Raw genomic sequence first — 27,094 nt, forward strand, 5'->3', positions numbered from 1 at the left:
TATTTATGCATAAGTTTGTTATATCCGTTAAAATTATTTGTGTATAAATCCATAAATAATCTCGCATAGAAAAGTGTTGCACACGTAATTCAAGCCTCAAATCTATGTTCATTGTTCATATTGTCAAACGGAAACAGTTTCTGACAAAAATGCAAAGTAAGGCTGCGTACAATACATCCTGGTGTGAGGCCTTCCTCGGACACTGTGCATAGCGGTAGCTTTAGTGCACCGAATTATTTTATTTATTTTATTTGATTGCATCACTCACTATCTAAATCAATTTCTCAGAATTTCACTTGGCGAGTGTGAACCAAATTAAAAATGACTGCAATTTATGGAACACGTACATAAAGGAATACTACCAGAGAGTGAAACGAATACTTTCTTGACATTGATATCCATTATTTATGGAAAAAGTTGTCTGTCAGTCATATCGTTAAGGCTCTCTTTTTCTTCCTTTAATTATTGACCAAAATCAGTTTACCATAAATAACTAATGGAGCACAAATTTCTACAAATATATTTCTTCTAAGGTTGTCCATAGCATAAGTTTCTTTTAGTAAATGATGATTAATTTTCCTAAATTTGTAATGATATTTTTCCGTTGCTCACCTTCTCGAATAAAGTATGTCCGGTATTAGTATTGTAAAAAATAGTTAGTTTGATGTAGTAAAACTTTTGTTGTTATGTGCGGAATTCGGAAAGAGAAGAACCACAAGGATAAATAATCTATTGATTTTTTAAAAGTACATATTTTCCACGAAATAGATTATTTTCTTAAAAATATTTTTTGTTTTTATTGAAAAATAAATTTTAGGTTTTGGTTTGTTAACGAAAAATATCTTTCAGAAAAAAAAAATTTTGTCAAATATTTTATTGGACATAAACCCCAGTTAGCTTGATTGAAGTGGTAGGATGCAAACTTCGGTTTTTTTATTATTGAGTTTTTCATCGTGTAGTTGTATTGAGATTGAGCTAAATTCAAATTCATACTAAAATAAAAATATTTTTAAAAAAATTACTTTATTATGGAGTTCAAATTCAAATTGTTTAATTAAAAATTAAAAAAAAAATAACTATTACTTTGCCAACCCTATTGGGGTAGGATCCAACTCTCTGCTAGATAATCATCTAGCGATCAACTATTTCAAAGTTAAGTTCATTTGCCCCCAAAGGGTGGTTGAGTTGGTTTGAGGAGACTTCTCATAGCGGAGGTCGCGGGCTCGATCCACCCTTAATGTCTTTTCAATTGAGATCGTCGCACGGGGTTTACCTAGTGCGGTTTACATCTTTCGTGTGATTTGCAAGCTATTGCATAATGAAGGGTTTATTCAGTGTGCACACAGTACTCACCACAGAGTGCTCACCCGAAGGATATTAATTAATTCGAGTTGATTTAGCAATCGTCTAAATAATGACCATTTGTTAACATGGAGTATTATTTAATTAATTAATATCCTTCTAGATAATGGATAACCGGAAATCATAAGATCATAATAGCTTCACATTTGCATGCTTGAGATTTCTGCCACCTAAAAAGTTCGATGCTCTATTAAAATATTATTACAGTATTGCTTAAGCTTTTCAGTTATTAAATACGAGTAATTATTTTGAATTATAGCTTTTCGTACGTTACTCTATAATTTAATCATTCCACTTCTAAAACAAGTAAATTAATTAATCATACTACAGAAGTAATTAAGAATTGTGGCCGGTGGATCTTGTATTAATTATTTTCTTGTTTTTCCACATTCTATATGTATGTGTTTATGTGTTTTGCCTGCCTTCTTAGAAAACACGCTAACAAGTTCTTATGTCAAGTTAATTGGACTTAATTAATTTAATTTAAAGTTTGAATCGTTCTCTCTATTCGTATCGGTTAAATTATTTATACTCCATATTCCTATAACAATCTTTTAATACTCCTTTGGATCCATATTATATAGTGATCTTAGCTTTTATATTCAATTCAAACTAAATATATATATATATATATATATATATATATATATATATATATATATATATATATATTTTACATAGTTAAGAATGTATCTTTTTTTTTTCCTTCTAAATTTACTCTTATTTAGATAAATGATGTAAACATAACCAAGAAATAGGTATTGTTGGCTCATTTTAAAACTAAATTAGATTAGATCAACTTAATATCTTGCTTTAAAATTTAAATTTAAAAATTATGCAATAAGTACTAAAAAATTACAAGTTTCTCATTTTAATTTATTGAAAAAAATATCCTTAGATACTAGTTAAAATTCACATAATTTGACTTTCGAAAGATGAAAACGACAACGAATATGAGATAATTTTTTTTTTTTTAATTAAAGGTAACTTCATAAAAACACTTCTTATTTAAGAAGCGTGTACAAACTAAACACACTATAAAATATGATCGGAGTCATGACTATTTTTTTTCAGTATTATCAAGAATTTATCGAAAACACTCTTAAGTACTTGAGTATATTTTATTTTTTTCAGATATTACTTTGCGAAAATACACTGATACGTTATTGTTGGTTAAACTTATTAATAATTGAGCTTGATTAGTAGTCAAAACCGAGTCACTGAATATACCCAAAGTGCCCACCAACTTCTATATAAACCACAACCCCTTTCACTGCCTATCCACCCAACATAACTAAAAATAAATCCTCTGCTTTTTCCAAAAATCCTCTGTTTTTTCCTCTGAAAAAACAACTGAAATGGGTATCTGTACATCATCATCGTTGATGACAAAGCAAAGTGGAAGAAGCATAATGAATTTGCCAGTTAACAAAGTAGCCATGGTGATTCAGATAAACGAAAAACTTCAAGAGTTCCGACAACCCATTACCGCCGGCGAGATCCTTGTTCAAAATCCTAATTTTTTTCTTTGTAGCTCAGAAGCCATGAATGTTAATTCATTAATTCCACAATTGGCTAAAGATGAAATGTTGCAGCTTGGTCAACTTTATTTTCTTATGCCGATTTCGAAATTGCAAACACCCCTTTCACTTCAAGATATGTGTGTACTTGCAGTAAAAGCAAGTACTGCTCTTAATGATTATTGTAATTTGTCTACTATAGTGGGGGGCTCGTCAGGAATTTTAACAAAGAGATTCAAAAAAATGCATAGTTGTCGCACTCGAGATTTAAACCTGAGACATGATGTTTTTGAGTTACCTTTGCCACTAGAGTACTAGAAGTTTTTATTGTATAAGGAGATTCAAAATTTATATATATAGTATAATATATAAAAATGTTATTACTTTATTGCATTATTTGCACTAGTTAATTTTCCGATGAAGAGGAAAACAGATTTACCAAGTTGGCCATGCCCAATCAGAGGGGTTTTTTGTCATATGATTGGAAATGAGTAAACATGTCGGTGGAAAATTATATGTAAGTTTTTTTTTTAGATTTAATCATTTTGTATTTGCAACTCACTTGTCAATTACTATGGATTTCTTAGGTTAGACGCACTAAGGGAAAGTGCTCCTTGATCAAGAAGTTTGTTACTTCAGGACTTGAACTCGAAATTTCAAGAGTTAAACAGCAAAAAATTCTCATTTATTGTAATTATATTACAAATTTAATTAGTTATGAAAGTGAAAAGGTCGGTGTAAAATAAAGAAATCAATTTAAATTTGGTATTAGCATGTAGATCTGTTATATGTTGAACTAGAATGAATGGCTAGCATTCGCACATGTCCTACATGTATATTGTAACACAAATGAATGTTAATTTTGGTTTTAATACTATCATTCAAGCACACTTTCACATTGCGAAGGAAATTCCAAGAAATAAGAAAAAGTAGTTAAGATGCGTGCGTAGAAGCTGTCCCGACATGACGGTTATGAAAAAAAAAAAAAAAAGTATGCTCTAAAGTTGGAAATTCCCATTTCTTCCAAATTCGTTATGGTATTAAGCAATTGGACTTGGCGCATGTTGCTCAAGTTATGATTTAGTCATCACTCTTCAAAGTACAAGAATTTTGAATTAACTTTTGTACCCATACTAATTTGATATCAAAGTCTTTAATATACTCGTGATTTAATTAGTTGGTCCAATTAAGTCCGTCATATAGTTGGAAGTTTGGTATATTTATGATGATCACACGAAGGAGAAGTATGTACTACCAAATGTCATCACACATTCAATAGTGCTAGTCCAATTTCAATTAATTTGAGAACTGAAGTGCAATTATTGTTCAATTAATAATTTATGGTCGTGTTTGCTTTTACTTAGCTTATTTACTAAAAGCTACGAGTGCCAGCGATTCTATGGCCATCCACGATTAATAAACAAATGACATTTCAGATGTCTTAGCATCAATTCACTGATATGAAATCGATTTGTTTGAATTGTTGACTTTGTAGTAAGCTAACGACTTCAGAATAAGACTTTAATCTATTTGACTAGGTACATTTATAACGAGTTTATGATTTTAATATACTCAGTTTACCTATATGAGTTATCACAATAGTTAAAGATCTCATTATTGTTGGTTTTTCTATAATACGTTCAAGAGGAAAGTGAATTGCTTGAGAGCTACCACCAACACATACCGTCTAGTGGTATCGATTGAATCTTCTACATAACAAGTGTAGATTCAATTTTCATTATTCATTTCCTCTTTTCCTTCCCCGATTTCCTAAATTGTTGAGGAAAGAACATCGGAACAAACTTAGGGATGAAATAACAGAAAAGAAGAAATAAAAGTTATACTTTGGTGAACTTTGGTACAGTGGAAAAATTACTACTCGACAGACAGCATAAAAAAAGGAAAAAACAAGAATTATATATCCATCCATGTGTTGGTATAGTATAAAGTTCTCCATAAACAACAGTATAAAATTGCCAGTTGCACAACAGGAAGGGCCCAAGAAAGTGCAACAGCCAAACAAATTATCTTATCTTGGTTTTCTAGACAAAAACAAGGAAAAGAGAAAAAATAACAGCAAATTAATAAACCAACTCCTCTTAATTTCAACTCAATTAATTGGATAGCATGTGGTTTGTCTGGAGGAAGTTGCTCCAGTACTTGAAAAAAAGTCTTGCAATTTCAGGTGAGCCAAAACATGAATGTGATAGAATTCTGTCCCTTCAATTAATGAAACACCAACTTGTTTATTCAATCCATGCGTGCGACATTATAGTAATGAACTAAGTTGGCAAATCTACAACAGATCTATCAACCAACACACAGATCATACGGAATGAAATATGACAAAAACCTTAACTCACAGCTGTTGAAATGTATGTACCCAGGTCACCCACCAATTTTCTTAAATATTGCTGGATAACATCACTCGTGAGAAGGATCGATTGTTAAGAATAAATAAATAAATAAAGAATCATGTGTCTGGTAACCGCATTGGAGTCCAACTAATCAGAATTCGCGTTGGGTAGGGCTTATTCGGTGGTACTGCTCTCTATCAAGGACCTTTCCATACCACGGGCTTGAAACCGAGACCTATGGCTAATGGAGAAGCAACTCCATCTACTGCAACACATCCATTGCTGGTAATAAATAAATAATCTATCTATACATGACACACTTATTGCCAATTTTAAAGAATATGCATAGCAGTTTCTTCTTTGTTTGTAAAGAAAATGAACTTACAATGTTTTAATAGAGGACGTAACTGGGCACAATGAGAGTTCAACAACAAGAACATGCACAGTAAAATTTCACAAGTGCGGTCTAGAGAGGATAGCATGTAAACAAACTTTACACCTACCTTGGAAGGTAGAGAGGTTTTTTCCTCTAGACCCCGGGCTCAAGTAAAGGCAGTTCAAAAAACAAAACAACTAGAGAAGAAGTCAAGACTCAAGACACAATGCTAAATTAAGCATACTAGAAAAGGAACAAGGCACAATGAGAGTATGAGATATTTATTTTCTGGTTGAACTTTCTCTAAGCTAAGACAAATTACATTGTCAGACCACACAGAGTTCAAAGAGTCAAAAACTTTGTGGGATATACACAAAAGCTGAAAAATGAACATTTCATCCACAGCCATAATTTACATCTGGAGTTGCCACAACTGATTTGAATGGGATCTCAACTCTCTCTTTCACGACATACCGAGTTTCACCATTTTCAACCACGGGGACTTTTCCCAGAGGGTATTCAACATCCACTGTTCCCTCCCCTCTGTTTGCCAGCAGTTGAAACAAGTTGGAGAACTTGAACTGATTATCCCGTTTCTTTAGCTGAGGCTTGAATCCAGCCAAACTCAAGACGGCGAATGCGCCAACAACTGTGAGTGCTGTCTTGGCTGCAGTACTAACGAAGAATTTAACAACTCTTAACGGGCTTTTAGACTCTGATCTTTCATGGTTAGCTTCATCGACATCTTTCCTGGAATTGTGGTTGTGGTTACCAGTTACCCCATTTTGAGTGAAGTTCCGTGCAGATGGCAAGTGTGCACCATAACCTTTGTCTGACACCAAGGTACGAGAAGGTCTGCTTGGGTAAGGAGGAAGTAGAAGATCATTGTGGTCTTCTACTGTTTCAGAAACAAAAGCAATTGCCTCGTGTATGACTTGGTAATCCTTGCCTTCGTACCCTTTCAGTGTTTGGAGCAATTTTTCTTGACTATAACCTATCTCAGACAGCGCTGCCTCTTTCTCATACCATTGTTGCTCTTGTAGTGCCTGAACATTTGAATTTAAAGGCAATCAGGTATAGCTTCAATAAAAATGGATGACGTAATGGAAAATACTGCAACTTTGGGATATTGGACTACGTCATGTCTGACAAGAAGAGAACTAAATTACTCAGATATACTGCTGGAAGAATCCTGGGCAATCCAATCATATAAGGAAATGAGAAAATACTGCTGCTTTGGGATAAGGGACTACGTCGTGTTTGAAACAAATAGGAAGACGAATATGTTTACACATATAACTACCAACTTCGTATAAAGATTTTTCATCAGAAGGGTGCTTGCACAAAGAAGAGATGTTTTCGTCTCACCCGACAGGGACGAAAACAACCTCTGGGCTTTGATCTAACCACAAAAGGTGACAGTAGTCATTTACAAAATACAAAAGAATGTTTTTAACAGGAAAATATATATCTTTCATTCTTTTCTAAACTTCACGCATCGGATTTCACTTGTAATTAGTTAATTACCGCAGGCACCTTCAGACTTTTAATGAAATAAAGATATGAAAACAAGTGCATCAGTATATTAAGCCCTTAATGTAAAGAGAGACAAAGACGAAATAAAAGATAGCACTAGCCTCTTCGCAAAAGATTATGCTTGTTTCAGTGGGAGTTCTAAAGCTTATAAATGGCATTGCTATGATTCGACCAGGATCGACTGTCGTGATCATTGGATCAAAAGTTTAGCCCTGCATTTAGAGATGGTAGGATGCAAAATTTTGCCCTCTGCAGAAAATCACAACGAAGCACGTGCTACAGCCCCAAGCCAACATGCCACAGCCAAAACATAATTTAAGCATAACAATTATCTGAAATTCACATGAAGATTTTTCATACAACTTCAAGTTCTATGATGAAAGCAAGTGATGACACTTTTAGGCTGTAGCGCTCTTATCTGGAAGCAAAATGCAATTCCTCTTGCAACATGATACATTCACTTTCAAGTTTACTATGCATAGCAACTGCAACAAACACTTAGCAAGCAGATCCTAGCTTGCATATTAGCTAGGAACACCATCACTTGAAACACACACCTCCGTGACTACCTTGGATAACAATCTTTACAATATAAAGGTACATGAAAAGAACAAATTTGTAATGAGAAATAACATAAGCTAGAAGAGGAGTCTCATAGTAATTGGTAAAGTAGCTGCCATGTAACAAGGAGGTCACGGGTTCAAGCCTTGGAAACAGCCTCGGGCAGAAATGCAAGATAAGGCTGCGTACAATAAATCCTTGTGGTCGGGCCCTTCCCCGAACCCCGCGCATAGGGGGAGCTTTAGTGCACCGGGTTGCCCTTTCTTTTTTTAAATATCATAAGCTAAAATGAGAAATTTTCGTGAGAGATATTATAGCTGGAATACTCATTGTATAGTTGAGGATTCAAAACCTTTCCAAACACCCTATCAATTTTCAGCTCTATGTCAAAACAGGGGATGGATTATGGGGTTTCACAAACTGATATTTCCATTTTCTCCAACAACAAAAAAACAAGAGAAAATACCCAATTACCTCCCTAAACTATACACAAAAGGGCTATGCCACACCTCAACTTAAAGGGGGTCCTATTACCCCCTGAACTAATTAAAAGTGGAATTTTGCACACACGTGTGCCTACGGTGATATTGACGAGGATGTCTCGCACCGTATTGGGGCGGGATGGATGAAGTGGAAACTCGCGTCGGGGGTGCTGTGTGATAAGAAGGTGCCGCCCAAGCTTAAAGGCAAATTCTATAGGGTGGTAGTCCGTCCGGCCTTGCTGTATGGAGCGGAGTGTTGGCCAGTTAAGAACTCCCACATCCAAAAAATGAAGGTGGCAGAAATGCGGATGTTGCGCTGGACGTGTGGACTGACTCGAGGGGATAGAGTTCGGAATGAGACTATCCGGGAGAAGGTTGGTGTGACTTCAGTGGAGTGTAAGATGCGGGAAGCACGATTGAGATGGTTCGGACACGTGAAGAGGAGGGGCATGGATGCCCCGGTCCGTAGGTGTGAGAGGCTAGCGTTGGATGGTTTTAGGCGGGGTAGGGGTAGGCCGAAGAAGTACTGGGGTGAAGTGATTAGGCGGGACATGGAACAGTTACAGCTCACCGAGGACATGACCCTAGATAGGAAGGTCTGGAAGACGCGAATTACGGCAGAAGAGTAGGGCCAGATTGGGTCGCTAGTGTAGGGAATTACTTGGTGGGGTTTTTTTTATTTTTTATTCCCGTTATGATTCCGTATTCAGTGTTCCATGCTTATTACGAATCTGTGTGCTTTCCTCTGCTTTCCTCTGTTTTATATTCCTTATGGGTGCCGTATTTATGTTATGTCATCTGCTTCTGTGCTTTACTATGTGTTTGTGTGATATCTTGTGCCTTGAGCCGGGGGTCTTTCGGAAACAGCCTTTCTACTTCATCAGAGGTAGAGGTATGGACTGCGTACATCTTACCCCCCCAGACCCCACTAAGTGGGAATACACTGGGTTTGTTGTTGTTGTTGTTGTTGTGCGCCTACGTGCACACGTAAGTGCCACATAGACACTAAGGGGGTGAAAATTCCACTTTTAATTACTTCAGGGGGTAATAGGACCCCCTTTAAGTTGAGGTGTGGCATAGCCCTTTTGGGTATAGTTTAGGGGGGTAATTGGGTATTATCTCAAAAAAAAAAACATGCGCTTTGAAAATCATCTTTTCCATTATCTTAATTCTACACCTCAATATCTTTAGTTTCAAATAGAGATGAGAAGATCAAATTCTTCTCTCTATAAGAAAAACAATAATTTCGAAAAGGATTTCTACCACAAGCATTTGCTTAGAGAACACAAGATTGTCACTCAAATTTGAATAGGATTGCTTTGAAGAGTGCGTAATAGTTCTATCCATATTATGGATGAGGATTTTGAGTTTCGATTCGTTTGACAACATAAAGACAGAATCAGAGACCTAATCACCAAAAAAAAAAAAAAGTAAATTCAAAGCCAACTACTTAATTGTGAACGCAAAGTCACGTACAATAGCCAATACTCCTGCTTAGGCAGCAAAGAAACAGACTTACTCTTGTCTAAATCTCATGTAAACTTTAAGAATCCAAAAACTGATGATAACACTTAAATCTACCACATTTAAAAGGACTTCTTGTTACATGGACTAGATGTACATGCAATACAACAACAGGTCTGGTACTCAAGTGGAGAAGGGCATTATCTACCAAGTTTTGAACCGTGTACTACTGGCCACGGGGATTTCTCAGTTATCAAACTATATTGTAATGTGCAATAGCATTAGTGAGCAGATATATAATTGAATTCCAAATCCTGAAATGCTATAAATGTCATTCGAACTGAAAGTCGACATCCATTTGTGTCAAGAAGACTTTTAGCCTAACAAATCTAAACCATGTCAAATCCAACTAATTCACCGTTATACATTTACTTAATCTCACTGAAGAAAATTCAATACAGAATATCCAAAATATAGATTTCAATTCAGTGAAAATACTATTAGGCTAACCATCAAATATGTTTCACAACTTCAGCTCCAAAAACCTCATACACATTGCTCCCTAATGCATCAATGCATAAATAAGAAATGTGCTCATAGCGTTATAGACAAACCAGAAACAACAACATACCCACTGTAATCTCTCAGGTGGGGCCTAGGGAAGGTAGTGTGTACGTAGACCTTACCCCTCCAAGGTAGAGAGGTTGTTTGCGATAGACCCTCCGCTCAAGTAAAAGCATTACAAAGTGATTCAAAAAGAAAACAACGAAAGCAAAGACAAAATAGCTACAACAAGCATGATAAAGCAAACTAAAACGAAACAATCACCACCGCTAAGTAATACGATAATTAAAGTGCAAGAAATAGTAAATAGTAACAAAAATGAGATAACAAGAAACTCCTAGGGTAATACTACGACTATGTATGAAAGAATAAGCAAGACGATTCTCAACTACATAACTAATCATCTACCGTAATCTTTGTCCACTATAATCTTCTATCTAAGGTCATATCCTCGGTAAACTGGAGCTGCATTATGTCCGGTCTAATCATCTCTCCCAAATACGTCTTCAGCCTATCTCTGTCCCGTAACCATCCATAGCCAACCTCTCACACTCTCGCAGTGGTGCATCCATACATCCCTTCTTCACATGCCTGAACCATCTCAACCTCGTTTCCCGCATCTTAACCTCCATCAAGGCCACTCCTAACTTACCTGAATATCCTCATTTATAATCTTATCTCTCCTACTGTGCCCACACCTCCACCTCGCATCCTCAATCCCGCAACTTTCAACTTCTAAAAGTGGAAATTCTTGATCTCACTAAGAAATCCGGTGTAAGGGAGTTAAGAAAATCAAACTAAGCTTCTAGCAACTATTCATTAAGGTTGAACCCTTGATTGAGCGCCGCCTTGCCTATCAACTCAATAAAAGTCGAAACTTTGCAAAATTCTATAGCATATAAGAAAAACAAAATAACCACCACCCCTCAAAACTAATTAAAGTCAGCAACAACACATGAATCTTCTGTAATCACACATTTAGAAGAAAAGAAAAAAGGGTAAAAATTCCAAGGTTCAAAGTTGGAAGTAGAAGAGACCTGCAAAGAAGAAACTTGGGCTTCAAGTGATTCAAGAGCATCCTTAATCTTCAACAAGCAATCCACTGCTTCATCATCAACATCCTCATTTATGTCTTCCCCATTTCCAGATTCCACTACCTCATCTTTCTTGGAATTTATTGATGCTTTCTGAATGCAATTTGTTATCTCTACCCTCAACTCAGAAATTCTACCCAGTACTAACCCAATTCTGTCTTCATCCATAACAACCTAAAGATTCTATTTTGCAAAAAAGGGGTTTCTGTAATGAAGACAAAAAAGTGGCAACGAAGTGACAAAAGAAAAATGAAAGAGTGAAATACAAGTGATTGTGGTGCTTTCTTGAATCTAAAAAGATGACCTTAGTAAACACTAGCTTTTTTCTGCTGGACTATAAACCCCGAAACCCTTGTAACAAACAAACAAAACTAATTTGCTAATTGTCGGTTTTGTCCTTTACTTGATATTGATAAAATAAATCTCACACAAATATTTGATTTTTTGGAAATTATTTTTGTGGACTAAGATCACTGTTGCTGTTTCTTTGTTTTTTTTGGGTTATAATAATCGGAGTCTTGCTGTTATATCACAAATTACAATAATTATATTTAAAAAATAAAATGAATAAAATTAATTATAATATTAAAAAAAAGATAAAATGGTTCGGTGGACCCTTGTACTATGTTCGTTTTGTAATGTGAACACTCCTACTTACATGTTTGTCATCTGGACCCTTGAACCCACTAAAAAGCAATATTTCAAATCCTTTGACCGTTGATCAGGCCTATGTAACATTAAAAGGGCTGACTAGGACGAGGCGCGTGCCTAGGGTGCGAGTGGGGGTCAATTTTTTATCAATTTTATATTAAAATAATTAAAAAAAATTAAAAATAATATTAAAATTAAAAAGGGCTTTTTATTCACTTTCTCAACTAAAATTTTTCATTTTGTTCCCCTTTACCCCCAAACTTGCCCTTTCACCCTTCACAGCAATGGGCCCCAAAAACCCCCCCCCCCCCCCCCTTAACCCTAATCTAATCAACGAAATCGGCAAATTCTCCTGTTTCAAAATGTACCACAAAAAGGGCCTTTAGGCTATCAAGAAGAAAAACAGCGACAAAATCCCCACCCACCCAAAATCCACCGCCACCATTGCTCCGTCCTCAACCATCGTCGTCAAACCACCAAAATTCTACCCAGCTGATGACGTGGAAAAACCCCTCATCAACAAACACAAATCAAAACCCACAAAATTGAGAGTCAATATTACACCCGGTACTGTTTTGATTATTCTAACTGGGAGATTTAAGGGAAAAAGAGTTGTGTTCTTGAAACAACTTGCGTGTTTTGGACTGCTACTTATTAGTGGGTCGTTTAAGGTTAATGGGGTTCCATTAAGGAGAATTAATCAAGCTTATGTTATTGCTACTTCAACGAAAGTCGATGTTAGTGGAGTTAAGATTGACAAGATTCAACGAAAGTTTATGTTATCCCTTATCTTTATTGTGGTTGATATTGTCGTTGTTGTTCATTGTAAAAAAAAAAAAAATTGTTGTTGTTCTCTGAAGAGGGTCTTTGCTGGTTGATATTGTTGTTGTTGTTTATTGTCAAAAAAAAAAAAAAATTATATATCCCTGAAGAGGGTCTTTGCTGTGGTTGATATTGTTGTTGTTCAATAAAAAAAAAAAAATTGTTGTTGCTTCCTGAAGAGGGTCTTTGTTGGTCGATATTGTTGTTGTTGTTCATTGTCAAAAAAAAAAAATTATATATCCCTGAAGAGATCTTTGTTGTGGTTGATGTTGTTGTTGCTGTTGTTCATTGTAAAAAAAAAATTGCTGTTTTATTTTTTAATTTTTTTTATTCACTTTCTCAATTTAAATTTTTTATTTTGTTTAGAATTAATTTTGTAACTTTAACAAATTGTTAAAGATATTTAAGTAAAAATTAAAAATTTATTATGTTTGTGTATGTGAATTTATAGTTAAAACTTTAAATTAATTGGAGAGAAATTTCAATTATTTGGAATAAATTTGATGTTTAATTAAATTTATTGTGTTTGTGTATTAGAGTTTATAGTTAAAAATTTAAATTGAAAAATTATTGTGTTTGTGTATTAGAATTTCTACAATTTATAAAAATAATTTATTTAATTATGTTTGTTAAAGATATTCAAATTTAAAATTTGAAAATTCATTATGTTTGTATATATGAATTTATAGTTAAAAATTTAAATTAGTTGGAGAAGAATTTTAATTATTTGGAATGAATTTGATATTTAATTTGTGAGAAAAAATAAATTAAATGACATTTTATAATTTAATTATTTGAATATTTAATTTAAAACATGATTATTTAAATTTTTCTATAATTTATAAAAAAAATTTATTTAATTAAATTAATTTTATTATTTAATTTGTCATGTAGCATTAAAATGACTTGGAATTTAAGGAAACACTTGAAAATGACGTGGCAGATGACGTGGCACACGTGGCAGCTTATGTGACAGCTGACATGGGAGAGTGTGTTACACTCACCAAAAAAGTGTTTAAAATGTTGTTTTTAAGTGGGTTTAGAGTCCAGATGATAAACATGTAAGTAGAAGTGTCCAACTTACAAAACCGATATAATACAGGGGTCCATCGAACCATTTTGCCTAAAAAAAAATTATAAACTAGTGATCTAATTCGTTAAATCATATTGTTATCTTATTTTCCAAGTTACTCATTTTACTAACTCCCTCTCTTTATTTGTTTAATTTTCTCTTCTCAAATGGGAAGGGATACTTGATGCATATAAATATTGGTAACCTTAACCAGTATGTTATTAGAGAATAGAAATACTTAAACAAGGACCAGGCATGTGGAGCCCTTGTTCGCGTAAATTCAGAAGGATTTTAATTCTCCCGCAACTAAAGTTTTTTTAGAAATATCATAGACTCTAAAACTTTCAATATCTAAACTCAGAATTAATTGTGATTTATTATATTTTATTTGTACAAATTTATTCTAAAGTGATATATTTAATATTCGTTTCATTTTGTATTTCGTGATTTTGAAATATTAAAATAAATTTTGAAATGTTCTATTTCTAATCTGATGTATGAAAGGTTTTTCTTTAAGGTGTTGACACTTGGTAAAATCAACTATTTCTACCATTCTCTATATTCCTCAATAAATTAGCATACATTTTATTATGTCTCTTATTATTACGTTATATAGAAAAATGTGATCTTATTATTTTTAATTAAAAGACCAAATTATTGTCCGGACAAGGTAATTAAGGCTTTTAAGGTGAAGAAAATGAATTATTGAATAGATCGATAAGCTGAGATTTTTTATTTTTTCTAAAATACTGTGTGGACATCTTAGAGTCTCAGATCGATAATCTGAGATTTTTTATTTTTTCTAAAATACTGTGTGGGCATCTTAGAGTCTCGGAGTCATCGTATTGAGTGTTTCGAATTGAATGAATTTCATTTACATTCTAAATGTGACTATGGCTACTATTTCAACGTCGGTGCTCAAACGACAAGACTAATTGTTTGTGTGTTGACATCAACATCTTCTGATGGTGCTATTATTTGTGTGTGTAGTCTTCGTTTTAGCTTGTTTTCTACATATTTTGGATGAATTATGCTTTAATTCACTCAAGATCACTGTTCGTTGTCACTATTGGTTGTTGTCGTTGTTGCAAGTTGTTAATGATGCAAGTGTATTTCACTTGATACTTAAAATGACAGATTACATCAATAATGTATACACAAAGCTAGACACAAAAGGTCAAGAGTAGATCCATCGATCATGCTTCTACCTACAATAATTGAAATCTGAAAAATACTGTTATATCCTTGATATTTACTACCTACCATATCTTGACATTTACTACCTGCCATATCTTGACATTTACTATCATATCTTGACATTTACTACCTGTCATATCTTGACATTTACTACTATATCTTGACACTCCCCCTCAAGCTGGAGCATACATGTCATATGCTCCGAGTTTGTCGCAAATGTATTCAATCTGAGCTCCTCTAAGCGATTTAGTAAGAATATCTGCCAATAGGTCATTTAAACCGACGAAGCTGGTGGCAATGCATCCAGACTCAATCTTCTGCCTAATAAAATGACAATCTACCTCTATATGTTTTGTTCTTTCTTAGAAAACTGGATTTGAGGCAATATGTAGCGCAACTTGATTGTAACATATAAGCTTCATTTGATTGAATTCAACACATTTTAACTCTTGGAGAAGTTTTTTCAGCCAAATAAATTTGCATGTAGCAAGGGTCATAGCTCGATATTCAGCTTCTGCACTAGATTTGGCAACAACATCTTGTTTCTTACTTTTCTAGGAAATTAAATTTCCTCCAATAATGACGCAATACCCAGAAGTGGAGCGTCTATCGGATGGAGAACCTGCCTAATCCGCATCAGAATATTCAACAATGTCTGTGTGGCCTTTGTCTTCATATAACAATCCTTATCCTGGAGTTTTTTTTATGTATCTGAGGATGCGAATCACTGCATCCCAATGATCTTTACATGGAGTTTGGAGAAACTGACTAACCACACTTACTGCAAATGAAATATCCGGGCGTGTAATAGTGAGATAGTTCAATTTACCGACCAGTCTTCTATATCTACCAAGATCTTTCAATGGATCCCCCTGTCCAAGGATGAGTTTGATGTTTGGATCCATATGAGTGCCAATTGGTTTGCAAATTAACATGCATGACTCCTCTAATATGTCCAAAGCATATTTTCTTTGTGAGATGGCAATACTTGTTTTGGATTGTGCTACCTCAATTCCCAAAAAATACTTTAACTTCCCCAAATTTTTGGTTTGAAAGTGACTGAACAAATGCTGCTTTAGCTGAGATATTCCTTCTGGATCATTTCTAGTTATGACAATGTCGCCAACATAAACGACCAGAAAAATGTTCTTTGCTGGACCATTATGTCGATAGAAAACAGAGTGATTTGCTTTACTTTGAGACATCCTGAACTGTTGGACAATAGAACTAAAACTTCCAAACCATGCTCTCAGAGATTGCTTGAGACTATACAAAGAGGGTTTGAGACAGCAAACTAAGTCTGACTTCCCCTGAGCAACGAATCCGGGAGGTTGCTCCATATAAACTTCCTCAACAAGTTCATCATGCAAAAAGGCATTCTTAATGTCGAGTTGATGAAGCGGCCAATGATGCATTACTGCCAAGGATATAAACAGTCGGACAGATGCAATTTTGGAACTGGAGAGAACGTGTCACCATAGTCAAGACCATAAATCTGGGTGTATCCTTTGGCAACAAGGCGAGCTTTTAGTCGATCAACTGTTCCATCTGAACCCACCTTTACTGTATAGATCCATCGACTTCCAACAGTAGATTTCCCCTTCGGTAATTGGATCAATTCCCAGGTGTTATTGGTTTGTAAAGCATTCATTTCTTCAATCATAACTTCTCTCCACCCTGGATGTTGTAATACTTTGCTAACATTCTTTGGTATAGGTACATTAGATAGGGTAGATACCAAGGTATAATATAATGGGGACAACCGATGATATCTTAAACAGTTATATCTATTTGGTATAGGTGCGTATACCTTTGCGTATAGCGATTGGTGGGGTCACTACGTCTGATGAAGGTATGACTGGAGTAAGTGATGAAGGAGCATGAGATGAGTCATCAAGAGCTACCAGTGCATCTGAACTAGGAGTAGTACTATCATTAGTATTGTTAAGAGGACGAGCATGTCGGGTGTATACTTGAAAAGGACGAGAAGGAGCGGTTTAGGGGTTGTCTGGAAGACTTATTTGTTGTAGAGGAAGTATGGGTACGGGCAAAACTTGAGGAATTAAACTTCTGTTTGTAGTGCTTGGTGTAAAATAGGGAGAAGTTTAAAAAAATGTCACATTTGTACTGATAAAATATTTATTCGATTTTGGATTATAACACTTGTAACCTTTTTAGTGACGAGAGTATCCTAGAAAGACACACTTAATGGATTTTGGTTGGAGTTTGTCATTGCTATTACATTGATCATGGACAAAGCAATTACATCCAAATACTCTCAAAGGTAGATGATAAGGATTTTGACCAGGAAAGAGAATTGAGTAAGGACTTTGTTGTTGCAACACAGTGGAGGGCATCCTATTTATCAAATAACAAGCATTAAGGACAACATCCCCAAAAAAATGAAGAGGAACGTGATGGTGTATGAGTAAAGTTTGAGCTGTCTCAATAAGATGTCTATTTTTATGTTCGGTGACTCCATTTTGCTGAAGAGTATATGCACAAGAAGTCTGATGAGTGATTTCCTTAGACGACATGAAACTGACAAAGGGTGAAGATAAGTACTCCTTTGCATCATCACTACATAATACCTTAATTGAAACACCAAATTGATTGTTTATTTCATCATAGAATTTTTGAAAAATAGAGAATACTTCAGAACAATTTTTCATTAAAAATACCCACGTGCGACAAGAAAAATCATCAATAAAAGTAACGAAATACTGAAATCCTAAACCTTAAACAACACGACTAGGACCCCAAACATCTGAGTGAACAATGCCAAACGTATGTATGGCCCTGTTATTGACTCTTTCGGGGAACGAAGTGCGACTATGTTTCCCAAGTTGACAAGACTCGCATTCAAATGAAGACAAGGTGGAAAGACTAGGAATTAATTTTTGAAGCTTTGCTAGACTCGGGTGACCAAAATGGTTGTAGAGAAGATCAGTTGAGGTAGCAGAAGTGAAGGCAAATGGTGGTGGTAATTTTGACATGTGATTCATATCCTGTTCCAATCGTCTTCCCCGTTCTCCGATCCTGTACAACAACAGATTCAACCAAAAAAGTGATACTACAGTTTAGGTGTTTGGTTAATTTGCTAACAAAAATCAAATTAAATGGACATTCAGGAGCAAATAAAACTGAGTTTAAGGAAATAGAGGGAAGAAGTTGCACGTACCCTATTCCTTTTACTGTAGCTCGGGATCCATTAGCAAGGGTAACTGCGGTGAGGATTGTGGAATGAATAAAATTTGAGAAAAGATTCTGATTACCAGAGATATGGTCAGATATACCAGAATCCAATATCCATTGATAAGAGGGTGAAGATCTGGTAAGAAAACAAAAGGAATCGTCAGTTTGTGGGGTGCCAGATGAAGGTGATTGTCGTGTAGCCGTTTTATACTGCAAGTAATCACTATAATCTACTCCAGACAAAGTAATAGAATTGGAAAGTTAACCATCTGTGTCTTTACGGGTCTGAACCACGTGAGATGTACTAGAATTGTTAGTACATGGTGGTCGACCATGCAATTTCCAACAAGTTTGTCGAGTATGTCCTAGCTTGTTGCAATAGTTGCAAAATAGTCTAGAGTTTTAATGTTCCCCCTTTGCTGGACATTTTGATCCTGTGGATTTGCATTTTGCACAGCTAATACAGATGTCTCGATGTTATTGGTATCATTTTTTCTGAACCAATACGTGATAATCAAGCAGAAACATCGATTAAGGGAGGAATTGATGAACTTGCCAAAATTTGATCCCTTAAAGGACTCAAATCATATCGAAGTCCTTTCAGCGTTAGAATCATAAAGAACTTATCTCTTTGTTGCTCCTATGTGGTGACACTTTCAGAAAGTGGCATGAGAGAGTCAAATTGATCTTTCAAGGTTTCTATCTGTCCTAAATAACTTGCCATATCTTGATTATTCTGCTGAAGTTGGACCAAGTCTGAGACAACCTTGTATATGCGTTGTATGTCATTTGTATACAAAGTCTTAGCTTTGGTCCAAACTTTATAGCAAGTTTTACAAGATTGAAATAGATCGAGTAATTTAGGATCCAAAGAGTTCCATAAGAGATTGCATAATTGAGCATCAATTCGAGTCCACTTAGTCCTTTCACTAGCAACAATATCACTAGTATTTTTAACTATATGGTCCTCATATCCTTGTCCCAGAAACCACATCTCAACAGATGAAGACCATGGTGTGTAGTTATTACTACCTTCTAATTTCATGTTAGTAATAACGAGAGAACTTGAAATAGAGGAAAACATTTATAAACATCTAAAATTTGTGGACTCTTCAATAAGAATTCAAATTCTGTTAGAGTTCTAGAAGGCTACTTTACCCTAAATCTCGCCTATTTAAAGGGTAACATGTTCCATGAAACAGGCATCTTGAATATCCCATAAGCTGATGGGTATTCGTAAAAAGATCGGGATCTCCAATATCCCACAAAATTATGGGATATTCATAAAAAGATCATCCTATATTCAAGAATAAGCCACTAACGGCCCTCGAATTACGGAGAAAATCAAGAGAGAAATCAAGGGAGGAACAGATTTGTAACCACAATCGTTTATCAATAAAAAATTCTTGTTTCTTCATATTTTTGTTTGTGGTTAAAATTTATTTTCCATGAATTTAAATTATGTTGCAAACAACATTGATTTGACATCACTTGATTCAATTTTCTCTGCTACATCGGTTACTAGAGATTCACCTTTCTCTGCCATTATGGTTTGGATAGCAAAACGAAATACCAAGAAAAAGGTTGGCTAAAAGAACTCGAAATAGAGGAGGGAGAAGATCAAGGCTCCTCTTGATGGCTGCAGACCTGGTAGAAAATTTTCAAATCTGTACTGAAAATAACTTTGCAGGAAGAAGAAGTAGCTGATGTAGATCTGCTTTTGCTGAAAACTTTTTTGGTTGCTGAAAATTATAGGAGTGATGGGTAAAACTAGAATGAATGAGTGAGATGGATGGAAAAGAGAAAAGAAAAAAAATGTCAGAATTGGCTGCAATTAAGAGACCTCTGATACCATGTTAATGATGCAAGTTTATTTCACTTGATACTTAAAATGACAGATTACATCAACAATATATACACAAAGCTAAACACAAAAGGTCAAGAACAGATCCCTAAGATATGCTTCTACTTACAATAATTAAAATCTAAAAAATACTGTTATATCCTTGACATTTACTATCTGTCATATCTTGACATTTACTACATATCTTGACACAAGTAAACAACATCCGCATACCCCTAGAATAAATAATCATTGACTAAGTTTGATGTAATAGTAAACTCTAGAGTCATTATTCATGTATATAGAATACTATTCATTTGCTAAAATCCCACTCACCGTCGGCATACCATGATAGAGGAGCTATGTATCAAAGTATCAGATTTTTAGTATTGGAAACTATATATTAATAATATTTTTGAGATTGAATTTGGCCTTGCAAACTTGTTTTCAGTTTGTCCATTTAGTTGATTTCATGTTTTATCCGATTCAACATTATGATAATTGGAGGCGCTTTTGGCTTTTAGCACAGATACCATTGATCTGTTTAGAGCTACTAAAACCACAGAAACTCTTAACAAAAAGGAAAAAAATCAGACAATACACATCCAAATTGTTAAAAACTACAGCAACAGTGAGGACACACTCATTAGGAATTACAGTTGAATAACAATTCTAGCACAGTGTTACACAAGCAGCTCAAATATTTCACAAAATTGAACCACATCTCAATCTGAATAACCCCTTTTAACATATTCATGATCTTGAGTTGCTTGTTTTCTCAAAGCCAAAAGAGCTCAACTGAGTTGTAGAGTAGAGGACGACTAAAAAGATGGTTCGATCCACAGGGAGAGCTGTGGAAAGTAGGAGAGATTGTGAATGAAACTAGTACAGGAAGAGTTGCTATTCAAACATCCACTGGCATTCAAAACCGCGATACTCACTCAACCAATTCACTTGAAATAAGGTAACGGAAACTGAAATTGTGAGGAATCCAATCAATTTTCTTCCACAATTTTCGTTGCTCGGGGTGCTGAAATTTCTTCCTTAAATAAGAAGGTAATGCTAGCTCTATCGTTTCGAACAAACTAGATGAGCTCAAATTCGCCTCTTTTATATAAGATTCCACGTTCTTTGGAAGGACTAGTTTCTCTTCTTTCTGTAACTTTATGTTTGCCTGAATGTAATCATCTTTAGCCACTTCTAGTTCTTCGAAAACTCTCTTCGATGTGTACAAACGAAGCTGCACATGTACAAATGGAATAATAAGTCAATAACATATAGGCATAATATCAAGAAAATAGGTACTCTTATCAGTCAAATATATCATTAGTTTGCCAAATTGAGGTAATAATATTCTAGGTAATGTTTTCGTCAGTCCATACCACAGGATCAGAATGGTTTCCTGAGCAAAGAGCAAAGCGTAGACGAGGATCTGGATGCTCTATTGCATATCCCTTTCGTGCATCACTAGCCTTAAATCTTTGTTTCGTAAAGAACAAAGAGTGAAGCCACTACATGAAAAATTTACCTCAATAAGCCCCATTGAAACCAGACAGAAGTCTAACAAATTTATCGAAGAGGAAATATGGTGACAACTCAAGCACAGAAAAGGAATTGAATTGATTTGAATTTACCTGACCAGGACGAGGCAACTGGCATCGTAGTATAGAATTCTGAATCATGTCCACACTTACAGTATACCCTCCAATATTATAAGCTGACTGAAAAAAATGACAAGTTTACTGGATTATAAAGAAGCACCTACACAGAAAACTGTCATTATTAACAGAATCTTCTTACCTTAAGAAGTAGAGATGTCCTCTTGAGATTACTTCTTGGGATCCCATGAACTAAAAATGCCTGCAACATATGCAGTTCTGGTTCATATGTTATTCACTCAGTAAAAAAGTCTTGGGATAACTTTTAGCTACAGAAATCTTACATGCATTACTAGTGCATTGTGGACATTAATCCAAAAAGCAAGTTTCTCTTCATGTCTCATTTCCTTAGGGGAGACTTCTTCCAATTTCGAGACTAGGTACCTGCAATGGCAAGTGTAAGACTACTCAGAGTTGCGGAGGTTGCACAATTCTGCAAGCTTATTGAACGATCAAAGTTACACCGAACAGAAATTTTAACTTGTAACTGTAATGAACACCTTTTACCTAGAATCTATCAACACGGACAGAAGAGTGGTTTAGGATTTTGGTGGCTTACCTGAATTCTTTTAGCATTTGCTCAAGACCATCTAAGCTCTGGCTATCTCGACGCAGCCCTTGAACCTCAACCGTTCTAACAAAGAATCTGCTAAATCCCTTTGTGTCGTCAAAGCGGAACGGATTGTTCAATGAATCGGAAAATGTATTTTCTATGCTTTGATGTCCCTGCATATAACTCTGAGCTTGGGGAAAAGATTCCAGCGTTGATGATGAGACTGAGATGGGAGACGAACTTAAATCATGGCTGAACAAAGGCGGATCTGCTAGCTGACAATATATACCGGAAATGCACTTGACCATTTCTTCAGACAACCGGCTTGGTGAGTTACGATAAAGACTATCAGAACAACTAGTTACATGATGCTCCGTGAGACTCCTGTTTGAAGTTGATGGCTGAGCATGCTGGTTGTAACATGATAAGATTTCCATTATAATTTACTCTACAGTCCATATTAACAGAACTTAGCATAGTGGTAAATGAAATAAAACAAAACAAAGATGAATAATCGGGTTTGCAGCAAGGTAGCTAATCCAAAACAAAAATAGGAAAATGTGCCATCTTAATCCCCTCAAACTAGAAACGATCCCTCAGATAAAAGGGTAGGTTAGACTTGAAAAAGGCTACTATACGCTCGTATCAGCCAAGACTAATGTCAGGGACACGCCTAACTTCAACCCCAAAGGCCAACTCGTGAGGTGAAGGGTTGCAAATCACTCACAAGCTGCCTAGGCGTCCTTCTCATGTCCAATGTGGAAGAAGGTGACACTCGAATACAGTGCACTCGCTGCCAACGGACTACCCTTCTCGACTAGTCACTGGATCGGAACGAAGTGAGGTTGGTTCTGATACCACTCTATCACGATGGACCTGCCAAACTTCCAACTCCAAAAGCTAACTCGCAAGGTGAAAGATTGCAGACGACTTATGAGCTGCCCAGGCCACCCTCTCATGTCCAATTCGGTAGAGGGTCATACCTGAATCCAGTGCCCTAGCTACTAACTCGACCATGTCACTGGATTGGAACAAGGCGAGGTTGGCTCTGATACCACTCTATCATGGCGAAACTGCCTAACTTCAACCTCAAAATTTATCTCATAAGGTGAAGAAGGGTTGCAGACCGTTTATAAGCTACCCAGGCCTCCCTCTCTTGCTCCCAGTATATGATTAAAGTTACAAAGTTTGCTCCTAGTATATGATTGCGTACCTCCAGCATTGATAAAGGCATAGAATGGTATGAGTCTACAGCATCAGGAAGAGCTGCAACTAAAGGTGAAGAAGCTCTGAATGAACAAGCAGCATGTGATAGGGAAGAGTGGCATCTCAAAATTGTAGAGTCAACTAGTCTTTGTGTGTCATCATCACATTCTTTGAGTGGATTACTCAAAGATGGCAAAACGGGACTAGTAATATCAGTCATTGGATTTTCCTTCAACTTGTCATTTTGCTCCTTGACTTCTGCAAACTTCTTTTCATTGGCAGTTGAATTAGTTTTTGTTCTCTCATCCTTCATGGACAGTGATTCTAACCGCTTTGCGAATGTTTTCCGGTACATTGAAAGAAGATACTTCTCCAAACACATAATATCCAGCTCCAGAAGAGCAATTTCTCTAACCAGATCCTCATGATGAACAGGCTGAAAGCAACAAAAACCAAAGTAAATTACTGAAGCAAAAGCTGGTTTACTTAAAGACAGAACAATTCAGCTAGCATTCAGTTACCCTTGAAACTCTAGTCCAAGAAAAAGTAAGTAGTTTCTACTTTTGGGAGGAAATCATTTCCTTAACAATTATTTCAACACATAAGGTAGACTAGAAGCAGAACAAGTAGGAAAATGAAGAGAATCAGGTAAACAAGTTTCTTACAGTAATATCTTCTTTTGAAGAATCATGGCGTCTGCCGACAGGTAATTGTGTCTTCTTCAGATCAACATAGTTCTTCACTAGCCCAGTGTCCTATTTATGTAATGAAATCTTTAGTTAAAGAACCAAGACTCTGCTTAGAACAAAACTAAAAAGGTAATGGTAAGTAAATACAAGTCCTACCAAGTCCAAATGGTGCGAATATTTGCAGAATTCACCAATCTTTTCTTCCTCCATTGCCTTCATCAATTAGTTAACTACATGTTCATGTGAAAGTTCAGTCATTTACCACTTATACTAGTAATTCTTCACAAATGTAACTATGAAAGCCAGTAGAATATATATATATATATATATAATAGAAATACCTGTAAGAGTGATTGTGTGTCTGAGACTTTACTTCTATACTATATATATATAAAACTCAATATTAACACATTTTGAAGAACACATGCAAATTCCTCTACAATTAAAAAGGAACTAAGCATGTTGGGAAAGACCCCACACATTTGAAAATAAAATTCACTGTAACAAAGCATTAATTGCAGCTATGTATATAACAAAAGTTGTACAACTGCCCAAACAGAAGAAAGAAGACCAGGTTATGACAAATTCCAAGTAACATTAACTTAAAACTAACAAGTACTAAAATAATACCTACCCAATCAAATATCTACCGGTTCAATATTTCATATTTTTCACTCCAAAGTATGGTCTTATACTTATGAATTATCAATTATGAGCGCATGCAGTCATGCATTCATTCACTTGCGGCTTCTTTAAACGTGTGGCTTATACTGACTCTCTTGCTAGTCTTTACTTTTTATTTAATCATCTGGTATCTGATACACATTAATCCGACTAATCTGCCGAAGCGTATGATATCGTCCGACTTGGGGACCACCATTTAAGCACATAAAATTTTACAAGTCTATCCACTTGGTAATAGCTTTAGATATGTGGTGACTAGAGTTAGACTTTAAACTTCACAATTCACACAAATAAATATTTGAAGTTTCATGTAGCTAAAATTATAGGCACATGTGACTAAATTTGAGTCATTTTGTTTCAACTTTAGGCCATTTTCGCCTAAAGTTCATGTGAATATGGTCAAGATTTCATCGTTTTTACATGAACTTCAGGTAAAAATTCTGAACTTCAGTTATATAACTTCATACAAAGATAGGCTTTTGCATGTTTGAAGTTGTAACTAAATGAATAAACCTCCAATTTTTTTCAAAAAAATGATCACAAGTTAAAACAGCATTGTCCAAATAAAATACCCCATGAAATAAAACTTGAGATTTTATTTTATTTTTTAAATTAGAGAGGAAGTTTGGATCCTATGTTTTTCACAACAATTTTTGGTGGGGAGCCTTTGACTAGTCGCTTAGAAAGCAATACAACCTTTATAGTGGACTACTTTTTTCCTTTTGTTGCATTAAAAGAAGTAAATTAGCTGGTAACCTTTTTTATTTCAAGAAAGTCGCATTTTAAGACTTTGGGATATACACCATGCTAAAAAAGTACACCGATTTTTTTAATGCATTTGTCCAATTATTACCAAATGAAAAAGGGTGGACAAAACAAATTGTATAATTTAATGTAATGTACAGGAAAGAAGTACTGGCTTTAAAAATTGAGAGCAGGCAACCAAAATATATCACAAAATTTAAAAAGTGACGAAAATATATCATCAAAATAGAAAGTAATCAAAATAGATTTGGTGCACTTTTTTTTATGCACCATATCATATTTTTTCTAAGTCTATAACTAAACAGAGTTAAAAGTGAATGGTGCACTTTTTTTGTGCATCATTCATTTTTTTTATATATAGCCATATGAAAAAGTATATCATTCATTTTTTTATATGGTGCATTTTCTTGTGCACTATATGAAAAAAAATATACGGTGCACCAATAAAAATATATGGTGTATTACTTTTGTGCACCATTCATTTATTTTTATATGATACACATTTTTTGTGCACCATCTATTTTTTTTAATTATGTGTATTATATGAAAAAAAAAAGTATAGTGTACTATTTTTATGCACCATTTATTTATTTTTCACATTATGCATAAAATTATTGCACCATATATCTATATTTTATATATGAACATAATTAGTGTACTATATATATATATATTACAAAAAAAAAATAGTACACTATTAATTATTTTTGATATAATGCATTTATTTTGTGCATTATTCATTCTATTTTATTTATTTATTTCATATATTGCATTATTTAAACGGACTTTCTTTTTAATATATAGTGATTTGAATGTATTTTTTATATTTTCTTTATTTATTTTATCTAACACAATTTATTGAACTTTTTTTTATTTAGTACTTATTTAATTTATTTCATATAGTGCACTATTTTTTTTGGTCATACATTATTTTAAAATTTGAATTTATTTTTTTTAATTTTGTCATATGTTGCACTATTTTAGAGTACTATCTATTATTTTTCATTTAGTGCACTATCTAGCATTTTAATGCTGTATGAAAAATGTAAATACTGCATCAAAATGCTAGATAGTACACTAAAATAGTGCAACATGTGACAAAATTAAAAAAATAAATTCAAATTTTAGAACAATATATGACAAAAAAAATAGTGCACTATATGAAATAAATTAAATAAGTACTAAATAAAAAAAGTGCAATAAATAGTGTTATAGAAAATAAATAAAGAAAATAGAAAAAGTACACTCAAATCACTATATATTAAAAAAAAAAGTCCATTTAAATAATGTAATATATAAAATAAATAAATAAATAAATAAAATAGAATGGATAATGCACAAAATAAATGCACTATATCAAAAATAATTAATAGTGCACTATTTTCTTTGTAATATATATATATATATATATATATATATATATATATATATATATATAGATAT

The 27,094-nt window shown here is 34.5% G+C and overlaps 3 protein-coding genes across 4 annotated transcripts; 1 reads left to right on the forward strand and 2 right to left on the reverse strand.

Annotated features, from left to right (window-relative positions):
* The first annotated feature begins 2,628 nt into the window (after positions 1–2,628).
* Positions 2,629–3,759, forward strand: LOC124886496. The gene has a single exon (XM_047395134.1). It carries the CDS (start codon positions 2,721–2,723, stop codon positions 3,198–3,200), a length of 480 nt encoding a protein of 159 aa, XP_047251090.1. The 5' UTR covers positions 2,629–2,720; the 3' UTR covers positions 3,201–3,759.
* Positions 3,760–5,824: 2,065 nt separating this feature from the next.
* On the reverse strand, positions 5,825–11,747 carry LOC107840378 (plastid division protein PDV2). The gene is made up of 2 exons (XM_016684220.2): positions 11,260–11,747; positions 5,825–6,661 (listed from the first exon to the last, which is right to left on the reverse strand). Exons 1-2 carry the CDS (start codon positions 11,482–11,484, stop codon positions 6,011–6,013), a joined length of 876 nt encoding a protein of 291 aa, XP_016539706.2. The 5' UTR covers positions 11,485–11,747; the 3' UTR covers positions 5,825–6,010.
* Positions 11,748–20,677: 8,930 nt separating this feature from the next.
* On the reverse strand, positions 20,678–24,934 carry LOC107879992. 2 transcript variants are annotated; one of them, XM_047395135.1, is made up of 10 exons: positions 24,837–24,934; positions 24,359–24,432; positions 24,179–24,268; positions 23,521–23,949; positions 22,314–22,717; positions 22,039–22,138; positions 21,897–21,956; positions 21,731–21,817; positions 21,479–21,607; positions 20,678–21,336 (listed from the first exon to the last, which is right to left on the reverse strand). In XM_047395135.1, the coding sequence occupies exons 2-10, from the start codon at positions 24,419–24,421 to the stop codon at positions 21,034–21,036; spliced, it is 1,665 nt and encodes a 554-aa protein (XP_047251091.1). In that variant the 5' UTR covers positions 24,422–24,432; positions 24,837–24,934; the 3' UTR covers positions 20,678–21,033. The 2 variants fall into 2 exon arrangements, with proteins under 2 accessions (XP_047251091.1, XP_016582402.1); XM_016726916.2 differs by lacking the exon at positions 24,837–24,934 and adding an exon at positions 24,544–24,624.
* Between the last annotated feature and the right edge of the window lie 2,160 nt (positions 24,935–27,094).

This window comes from Capsicum annuum, chromosome 8 (assembly GCF_002878395.1).
Source record: "Capsicum annuum cultivar UCD-10X-F1 chromosome 8, UCD10Xv1.1, whole genome shotgun sequence".
Classification (NCBI taxonomy): Eukaryota; Viridiplantae; Streptophyta; class Magnoliopsida; order Solanales; family Solanaceae; genus Capsicum; species Capsicum annuum.